This window comes from Olea europaea, unplaced genomic scaffold, assembly GCF_002742605.1.
Source record: "Olea europaea var. sylvestris unplaced genomic scaffold, O_europaea_v1 scaffold1235, whole genome shotgun sequence".
NCBI lineage: Eukaryota > Viridiplantae > Streptophyta > Magnoliopsida > Lamiales > Oleaceae > Olea > Olea europaea.
This window is the reverse complement of record NW_019229783.1, coordinates 32,552-43,354: the sequence shown is the minus strand read 5'-3', so window position 1 is coordinate 43,354 and position 10,803 is coordinate 32,552. Positions and strand designations below refer to the sequence as shown.

Here is a 10,803-nt window from a genome sequence, read left to right as displayed (position 1 = left end):
ATCCAGAAGTGATCATCATGATGTGATTGAGCTAATTCATTTTTCTTCATCACAGTGTTTCACGATCTGTCCTCTAAATGATATGCTTGCCAACGAAGTCGTGGAAGGAAAGAGCACAAATCGACCATTTTAAGACAAAACAAGCACGAAAAAATCACAAACACAAGAAAGCCTACATAGTTAAATGCATATAATCCAATGGAAAAATGCAAAGGAACCTTTCCTGCAATTTCCAACTATATATGTCTTCAATCATGACGCTGTTTCAGCCCCCACCCAAATTTACAATGTGAATGAAATGACTAATAATTTGAAATATGAAGAATAATGCGTAAAGAAACAAGTATCCAAGTCGTTCTGCACTACCAAAACTTTTCTTACACACGAATGAAGAAACTGACACTGTACACAAGGAATGGGAATATAAACGGACACCACTTGGAAGAATTTGCAGCATGCTATAGTTTGTCGATGATAGCTTGAAAAGGCACGAGATGGAAGGTTCCAATTCGCACATTATTGGAAAATTATGCACCATAACTGGTTGAGGGAATGTTGTATTGCATTGTACAGATCAATGAATGAATATTTGAGCTTTAGGCACTTTGAATCAAGAATATGCAACTTGACTACGTGGATATGAAAGGAAGGAACACTGTGAAGAGATATTAGAAATTGAGCTCTGAAGTTCTGGACATGGTTCAGGTGTCACGTTTTTCGAGGAACCCGACACATTGGAGCAAACCCATGATGTGGATGAGTCGAAAGCAAGGGAGAAAGAAATATTGGAGAGACATATAGAAGTGAAGGGAGATTCCTTAATACCAGAAAAGTAGCCCGATGTTGTAATGTTTATGCCAGTTATGTCCATAAAGGTAATTTCACTGACCACGGGCAATGCTAAGGGATCAAATTGGTCGTCTGGATGTGTATCCCACTGACCTGTCGCCTTAATTCCTTGCTGTACATTTTCCAAGAACACATCTGATATGTAAATTCCTTCGATGTAGCCCCCTCTTCCTCTAGCAGTTTTCAGCTCGATTCCAATTAGTGAGTCGAGCACGTGAAGGTTCTCAACCAGTATACTGGAAATGCCACCTGACATCTCGCTACCAAAAGCCATGCCAGAGCCTGAATAAGACTGCAAGCGGAGCCCTCGAATATGGACATTAGCAGTTGGTTTACCATATGCAATTCCATATTCATCCCAACCGCTTTTAAGCACAACAGAATCATAACCCAAGCTAATGTTGCTATTCTCGATGCAAATATACTCAGAAGAATCTGAAATTCACATTGCATTAGTTTACTATACTTGGTAATAATAGAATAGGAAGCCTATTAAGAAAACAATAGGAATTGAAATCTCAAAATTTAACCCGTATAAAGCGAATGTAGTTAACATTAATTAGCAGCCTCTTGGACTAAGTTTAGTTTTAACTTTATAAGAAAACTTAAGCATATATCTAGGGATCAGTTGCTTGTTTCTTTGATTGCACTTGGTGTTCCTTTTCCATTTTCTTCCTAGTTTGACCTATATTGAAAAATTAGCAGCCTACGAATGTATTTACATCCAAACATGTTCAGATGGATTACCTTTTTCTTATTTATGCATCCAGATGTTATTCATTGCAACCATAAGATACTTATTTCCAACTTCAATCAACAAAATAATTATTTATTTACTTAGAAGTAAACTTACAAGTAAATTTTTTAAGCGTAGGCATACATGGATCTGTCATTTCATAAGGGTTCTTTTTTCCATTTTTTCATTATTTTTATTTTTATTTTTTTTTTTTGGTAGATGACGTGTTGCACCAGTTTTGACATCAGAATTTATTTTTAGAAGAGATGTGAAAAGTTAAAACTATAGACATCCAACTTGAACAGTGTTAATTCCCTTTTTCAAACAATTGAGCACACGTGTAACTTTCTCATGAATGAAAATAAGCATGTGATTAAGTAGAGCTTTAAAAGACCTGGGACTATCCCACTGGTGTGTGGAGAGTCTGGAGGAGCGTGGACTGTTATGTTCTGGATTAGTACTTTACTGTATCACAAGACATAATAAAAACAAACATGTTAAAACTAAACAAATCTTTAATATGCTTTTGGGGGAAAAAAAAAGGAAGAAGATGATGTTCCAGAAAGTATATCAAAATACCTGCAGTAAGCTGGGCGAATGTTCCAAGCAGGGGGATTTAGGAAGGTTAAGTTTGATATAACAATATTGTTTGAGCTTATGAATTCCACTAGATGCGGTCGACTATAATTTAGAGAATGAGAACTGAATTTTTCCCACCAAACTGAACCCTGACCGTCAATAGTTGCATTGTTACCTGTAAAGTAGGTAGAAAATAAGGATACTGAACATGTATGGAAAAACTAAGGGTGACAAAATTAAAACTACAGTGGTGATATGTCAGATTAACAGAAATTCTGATATAGTCGTAGGGGGAAGGGCATACTAAGCCTTTCTTTTATTAATTTTTTTCTTTTTTATTTATTTCATTACTTTGAAAAGGCACATTACAAAACCCAAGTACTCCAACCAGAGGCGGTTTTGTCTAGTTGGATCATAGAAACAATACACTAAAAATCTTTCGTGACATGTAAAAAATTTAGTCAATTTCACAGATAGAGACAGACAGCAAGCCTAAATGGAAATAGAAAAGGAAGTTCACCGATTAATTTGGAACAAGAAAAGTTTAGTAAACAATGCGAAAGAATGGGACAATTGCTACCTGTTATCACCACATCAGTTAAATTACATCCTGTAATCAAGCTGCGATATCTTTGTCCAGGGAGCTCAATACCTCGGCCATAAGAAGGCAAGGGATCAATTACATCCCAGTGATTATAATCCTACAAAAGCAAGGGATATGAGCTTGAATAGATTATACAGCAACAAAGAACATAAAATGCTGAAAACTCATCTAAAGAAAAACCTCTGCTGAATATATAAGATAGCTCATTTAATTGATACAGAACGTATCAGAGAAACAGAATGCTCAATGGACAAAAATTCTGTTTATTACTAGTAGCAAAATATATCTTCAAATTTTGCATTTTAAGTAGCCTCGTAAACAGAGAAGTTCTATGAAGCATGATAAAGTGGAGGACAATGTTTCCGGGATGCAAAGTGAAACAGTGATAAATTATATAAAGAGCATTAACAAGAACCTTAATATGTACATCTTCTAAAAGGAGAAAGATATCTAATCAGGAGAGCAGGACAATTTATTTCTGCTAAGAAGTGTGCAGAAATCATGATTGAGGACATTACTCTCCCCATCTTCTCCCTAATACATGAGATTATTAAAAACACTACTCAACTATATAACCACCTGTGCAGAGCAAAAAAGGTGTGACAGTATATCCCACAATTTACATAGAGTCATATACTTACTCCCCCTCTTTCCGACATGATTGTCAGAGGGCCTTAGGGGAAGTCCTTGTTGCCATTTTTGCAACTGCAGGCACTGATAACAAGAGCACTACAAACGGGAATGTTGGATGAGCCCGAGCATCAACCTCGGACTCGGTCTTTGTGATGGCAATTTTTGAGGAAAGTCAGTGCGTAATAGATGGCAACTGATAGATGCGTCTGATTAAATTGAAGCTTAGCAGTGTCTTCCAAGATTGACATGCAAAATGCGATTTTCTTTATTATTAAAAGGGGTTCAAAAAAATTGGTACTTAGAGTGATCACCTGGGAGCCAAGAATAATGGCGTCTTTTTCCAGGAAAAGTGTGAGATAGCTGGTAAGATTGATGGTTCCAATAAGCCAATTGCCCGCTGGAACATAGAGTTGGGCACCACCCTTGTCAGCAAAGGACTTGAGATAGAAAATGGCATTCTGAAATGCCAAAGTATTTAATGTTTTTCCATCCCCAACTGCTCCAAATTCCAAGACAGACACGCTGTGGGGCCTCGGTGTCAGCGGCCAATCAGACTTGCATACTCCATTGCATTCTGCAGCATGACACAGTGCTAGAAGCAAAAGGAAAAATACCTGGAAATAGAGGACAGAAAAAGGAGGAAAAGGTAAAGAGGAATCCATAGAGTCGTAAAAAATTTGGTAGCCTCCTATTTTAGAATCTCACAAACTGCCATGAATGACCATCATAATTCCATCCAGCGTTCTTCTATTTTCTCTTTACTCCTTACTTTTCAGAGCAAGAAGGAAAATAGAAGAAACAAACAAATGTTTCAGGAAAACAAGTACCTAGGAAACATTTTTGGGTATAAAAGTTTGAGATTTCTATCCCAAAAAAAAAAAGTCAATTTTTCACCCCTCCTGACAAACAACTAACATCGAGACATAAGTTTTCCCAAATGCCAAAAAAATCTATATTTTCTTCTACTTAGGTTTTAACATGAACTGCTAAGAATGGAAGTAATCAGTTAGCTAGGAAAACAAAGTAAATCACAGAATTAATATCTAGATATGAGAATGTGGTATTCCAAAATGGTAAGAAGTTACTAGCACAATCAAAAGATCCCGGAAAAAATAAATAAATAAATAAAATCCCAAGAACCCACATTTATAAATTAAAGAAGGAAAATCTACTTGCACCCCCTACAAAAAAGCACAAATTATTTCTTCCACTGTCAAGGAAGAGCCTTTCATTTACAAAAGAATAAAATATAATTAAACCTAGAATCCAACAATTAGTTGTCTCATAGAGACAATGTAGAGTAGTAGAGTAGCACCCAAACTCAAAATAGTGGAGAACAAATCAAAATTGAAATTAATTTACAATGAATCCATACAGTTAAACAGTAATTAAGCTCAATCCGACGAGTTTCAACAAAAAAGATAGAATTTTTTAGCAAGAATAAGAGAACTCAGAAACAAAAAACTCGCAAAACAAAGCTGATCCAAGAAATTAAGCTGAAACAATAATAATCAAACAAAAACATTAGTAATTAACATTAATAACGAAAACAATTAAATAATTAACGTACTTACTAGCCCTTTCATGTTTTTCTCTTCTTCAAACTTTCATTCACCTCCTCCAAAAATCCTTGATTGTACAAAACTAAACTGGGTGAAGAGAAGAAGAAAGAAGAAAGAGAAGAAAAGGGTGTGATTGAATGATGATGAGTTGCAATTAAAGAGAGAGAAATTATGCATTACAATAACAAGAAAAAATATTAGTAAGCGAAAAGGACAGCACAAAATAAAAAAAAGACAGCCTTCATCTTCAAATAAACTAGTATATATTGACTCCAATTAAATTTTCTTTAATTTTATCACTAATCAAATTTAATTCCATAATTATTGCCCATTAATCACTCCCGTAATTTCCCACTTATTTCCATCCAACGGGTATTTTGCCGACACTAAATTCTTGTGGCAACGGAAAAATTTGTGCCTTTTTCCCTTTTTCTTGTGTAGAAGACAGAGAAAGAAGCGGTGAGGCCGTAATATTGGAATAAAATAAGCATAATTAAAGAAAATTAATTACAAAATAAAGAGTCAAATTAACAAGGCGACAAATGGGATTTAATTTTTTGAATGACGAATGTGAATACATGGGAAGAGTGGCATGTGCTTTGTGTAGGAGAGGGTCCCACATTTCAATAATGTATATGAAATGCTAGGCTGGCACCACTGAGTTTGACAGATCAGAACCTCATAATGGGCCCACAACCAGGGTGGGAGTGGGTGGGGTGGGCGTGGCTTGGGTTTAGTCTTGTCTGTCTCCTTGTGGCCCTTGTTGTCTCTTGTGTTTCTTTCTCCAGTGAATCTTTAATTATTCTTATGATTGGATTTACAAACAAGAGAAGAAAATGCAAATCATTCTTCTTAAAAGTTTTCCATTTAATTATTGGCTGGAAATGAATGTGTTAACATGCTTATGAGCCCGTGAAGTTGGTTAATGTTGTATGTTGTTCTTAAGGTAGATTAATTATTTCTAGCCATCAAGAACATACATCCCTTTATGTTCAATTTCACGACGTCAATAAGTACCGAATATTGGTATGAATTCAAATTAATATTAAGTATAAATTACGAAAGGGGCAGGTCGAAGACGATCTATATGACAAGCAAACAACAATTACTAATAAAGGGGACTCCATATGAACTATTTCTATGCATATTTACTAAACAGGTGATTTGATCTAATTCATAGATTGTAAATTCATTAGACAACCATGTTAGCCACCTCCAAACTATTAAAGTAGAATCTCTATGATAAAAGGAAATTCTATCCTTTGGCATGGGAGGGGCATTAGATTCACCCAGACATGATAAATACTGCTCTAGATGAGTTTATTTGAAGAAATGCTGCTCAACTCGAAAATTTTAAGAATAATACTATGTTGCACTTTTCAAAATCACATGAACAAGCTTTTAAAAATTTAAGGCAAATAATGATTAAAGATCACATATTACGGTGACTGTAACGCTCGAGACATATTTTGTATCTTCCACAATGAGCTATTCGATGCATACTTAAATGATTGGTAATGTACTATGATTTGTTTAGACTCGTTAAACAACCATGTTAGCCACCTCCAGGATGAAGAATCACTTCTATGATAAATGCGCCTTTAGAAAGAAAATTATATTCGTAGGCAAGCACACTACAAAAAGATAATTTAATTAACGAAATTTTTATCTCACGCCTTGCTGACAGCCGCAATGTAAGAATTCGATTCTTGAAACATGGAATTGGACTCCTTGTAGGTGTAATGTACAGATAATTCTTGTTCTCTGACCTGTTGGGGCACATTCCGCGATTTACCTCTCTTACAAAGTTCTAGAAACGGAACGGTGGGAACCCTCAAAGTTGGGGTTCAACCTCTTTTTTTTTTTTTAATTAATGAAAATTTTTCAGCTCAACAACTTTCTAAAGAATGGTGTACATAGAATAGAGATCACGTCACTGCACTTTCCAAAAGATGTGAGAGTTTTTGAGAATCTAAAATGGGCCATTGTTGAAGATCTCATTTTGTAGTTGCCACAATGCAATGATTCAATTGAAGGGCATGGATTTTCAAGTCTACGCCATAGGCAGTATAGAAGTACGATAACAAAAATTGCAATATATGTTATTGTCACTCCATTCTTTTAATAATAGATAGATAGAAACCCTTGCTTACATATACCTATATAATACCAAACTTAATGGAAAATGAAGCAGTTTAATTTGCTTTAGTTGATTGATATATTTCTCACCTGGCGTTACGTACCAGGCATCGTTTGAAAATGATATGAATTTTGATGGGAGGGGGAATTGACGTGGAAAATGACAACGGCCCATTCTAAATGTTACACTTAGCCGTCGCCAAATGGTCAATCAATAAATATTGTAAGTAGTAATTGCAATTAAGCAAGTGTTTGACCCATATTCTTAAAAAAAAAATGTATTATTCATTTCAAATCAATAGAAAATGTGTGGTTAAAAAATAAGAAAAAATTTTAGATTTTCGTATAATATTATTTTATTGAAAAATGTGCTTTTTTGAAAATAATGTAGCTCAAACAAGCCCTTATTGTTAATACTACACCATTGTGGTACACTTAATTTCAGAAGACTCTTATGACATGTTTGTTATATAGAGTGTGTTTAAGCCACATTATTTTTTATTTTTTGATAAGGTCGATGTATTATATTTAACTTTTGAAAGTAAAATACAAAATCACAGGGACATCCCAGCACCAATAATTAATCAAGATCAGTGCTTAATCCTAACCATGTCAATAAAAAATATTCGCAGAAAAACCCCATGAACGTTGGAGCCATCTATTTTCATCAGATGGAACCAAGCCCCTACATAAATTTACTCGTGCACAAATAGAAAAAATAATGTCTCGAATAACAATAAACTCATGTTTAGGAGCCTCACCATGGGTTCTAGTATTACGCTCATGCCAAATAGCTAGAATCGAAGCCGTAAATATCAAACGGATAACAATAGAGTGCAAAGATCTCCCACGAAACTGCTCCATCCAAGAAAGAGTATCTGTACAACTCCGATGAACCCAAGGCATGTTATATTTTGCATGCAAAGAATGCCAAATACGCTCAGAATATGGGCAAGCAAAGAAAAGTTGATCCAAATCCTCATCTGAACAGCAACACAGCACACAATGCATAGACTGTATCAAAACAAAGCGAATAAGCTTGGTCTGTGTATAGAGGCCACCTTGAATTGTTAGCTAAAGGATAAATGCATGACGAGGAATATATTTAGGGAACCAAACAATGTGATACCAGGTCACCCTAGGGCAATGAACTCAAAGTGATTCCCAAGCACTCCAAACAGAGAAGACTCCATGCACATCATCCACCCCTCGCAAGACATCCTCTCTAGTACTATTTGGTCAAAAAGTATTCAGAGTATCTCTCATGAAATTAGACAACATTGAGGAACGAGTTGATGGCCAACTCCAAGTATTTCCCTCAATAATATCAGCCACCTTAGCTTGTTTGCTCAATCTAGATTCATGAATGATCCTCTCACCAATAATATTCTCTAAAGGGCCAAGAGGATGCCAATTATCAAACCAAAGCGAAGCACGTCTACTATTACTGATTCTGAATTTCATTTTGTCCCTCCTTATATCTCGAAGTCCAAGAATCTTCCTCCAAGTCCAAGAACAATCTCCAGGACGCTTCAATTACCAAATGCTCTTGCCTCTAAGTAAGTAGCAATGTGCCCATGAAACCCACGGAAAGGAGCTTGAGTTTGTACAAAGGGAACAAAGATGCTTTAATATGACAACTTTATTCCAAATCTCCATGGTCCGTAGACCCAAACCACCCTCATCCTTAAGCTAATATACTTGAATAGAAAATAGTATAGACTTAATGAGCTGTAACCTACTCGCGCAGGAGAGTGCTCGATAAGTCCAACTCTTCGCTCTAGTTATAATTCGATCCACCAACACCTTCCAATCTAAAGCTCGCAATTTGGTAGAGATGAATGGGACACCAAGGTAACGTATCGATAACACACCCTGCTTATACACTAAAACATCAAACAACTGATCCTTAAGAAATGAAGAAACACACTAGTAAATAGATTTCTCTTAGCTGGATTAGGAATAAGACCAGAAAGAACTTTGAATCGATTAAGGCAATCCTTAATGAGCGATACGGATCCATGTTATTTTGAAAGAATGTATTTTGAAATAGTAGATTGAAGGAGAATATATGGTTAAAAAAATAAGGAAAAAATTTCGATTTGAGTGTAATATTATTTTATTGAAGAATTTGTGATTGAAATAATGTCAAATCACTATTAAAGAATATATTTTTTTCAAAGAATACGGCTCAAACAGTGCCAGAATATTAACGATTTTGATACAGCTCTTATGAGTAGGAATGGACAAAAATAAATAAATAAATTCGCCCACCAAATCGAAATGATACCAGTATTTAAAAATTATTCGATTCGATTTCAATATTTCAAAAGTCAAATCAAATCGTTTGAAAAATAGTTTGGTTTAAATTTAGATAGTTAAAAATCACTTGAAAATTGAACCGTTCATTCAATTTAAGTAAAAAAAAATTATTTATTAGTTCAAGTAATACTTCAACAAATCTAATAGCTTAGTCCTTTCTCATTGACTCTTTAAGAAAATAATGATTTGTGATTACAATTTTTTTATATTTTTCTATAATAATAAATTTGTAAGCTTAAATTTTACGGTTGAACATTGTATTAATTTATTGATTCAAACTTGTAATGGGACAAAAATATTACTAATGTAATATTTATTTTTATGGTATTTCAATTTTGAGTATTATATTGGAGAGATATTACCAATATATTTATGATTTCACTTATTTGAAAAATATTATTTTATATCGCTAAAAATTATATTTTAAAATCAAATCGAACGGTTCGGTTTGGACGCTTGGTAATGAGACAAAAATATTGGTTATGTAATATTTATTTTTAGGATGTTTCAATTTTGAGTATTATATTGGAGAGGTCTGACCAATATATTTACTATTTCACTTTTTGAGAGAGATTATGTTATATACCTAAAATTATAGTTTGAAATCAAGTCGAATGGTAAAAAAATGGTTTGATTTTTCCTAAGAATTCCTTCAAACCGTTTAAAATAATTTAGTTTGAAAATATTTTAAAAACTGCTAAAATAAAACTGTATTACCCATAGTTAAGAGTACAATTTTTAACTATAAATTTTTATTGAAAATCTTTTCATTGATTGGTTTTGATTTCAAAAGCATCAAAAGTGCTTCCGTATAAGTTTTATATTTATTTCACTAGATAGTAACTAATTACTATATATCTTATAATTTTTATTTCATATTTAATCAATTAATATTTTGATCAAATTACAATGACACAATTATTTTAATATAAATCATATTACTTGAAATTTATTTATTTAAATTTTACACATTATGTGTAATTTCTATTTGTATCATTGAGCACACAAACGTATATTTGCCACTTCACATAAATGTCCGCTAAGTGAAAATTTGATCTTAAAATTTAGGTTTCTCTAAAATAACTTTTTCAAGTTGATATTTTTAGAAAAAAGTACGTTTTGAGTTTAACCAAATAGTCTATATTAATAAAACTACTTTTAACCTACATAAATTACTTTTAATTTTGAAAAACTCTAAGCGTAATTCCGTGAAAATAAGGATGCATTTGATTTTAAGCATGGAATATATATGAAAAGAAAATAAATTCTAGACAATTAAATTGCCTAAAACTTATTTGTATGGGAATTGTTAATTAAATGTATTTGATTGATTTAATTTTCAACTTAGAAAATGTTATACGTGTCCATTTGTATTGGTA

General features: G+C 33.6%; 2 protein-coding genes across 2 annotated transcripts; both read right to left on the bottom strand.

Annotated features, from left to right (window-relative positions):
* Positions 1 to 142: 142 nt before the first annotated feature.
* Positions 143 to 5,217, bottom strand: LOC111374309 (probable polygalacturonase). The gene is made up of 6 exons (XM_022996964.1): positions 4,976 to 5,217; positions 3,713 to 4,015; positions 2,745 to 2,865; positions 2,165 to 2,339; positions 1,980 to 2,050; positions 143 to 1,284 (listed from the first exon to the last, which is right to left on the bottom strand). Exons 1-6 carry the CDS (start codon positions 4,985 to 4,987, stop codon positions 611 to 613), a joined length of 1,356 nt encoding a protein of 451 aa, XP_022852732.1. The 5' UTR covers positions 4,988 to 5,217; the 3' UTR covers positions 143 to 610.
* A 2,497-nt stretch (positions 5,218 to 7,714) lies between these two features.
* LOC111374304 lies at positions 7,715 to 9,125 on the bottom strand. The gene is made up of 5 exons (XM_022996960.1): positions 9,072 to 9,125; positions 8,804 to 8,977; positions 8,382 to 8,632; positions 8,282 to 8,333; positions 7,715 to 8,176 (listed from the first exon to the last, which is right to left on the bottom strand). The coding sequence occupies exons 1-5, from the start codon at positions 9,123 to 9,125 to the stop codon at positions 7,715 to 7,717; spliced, it is 993 nt and encodes a 330-aa protein (XP_022852728.1).
* Between the last annotated feature and the right edge of the window lie 1,678 nt (positions 9,126 to 10,803).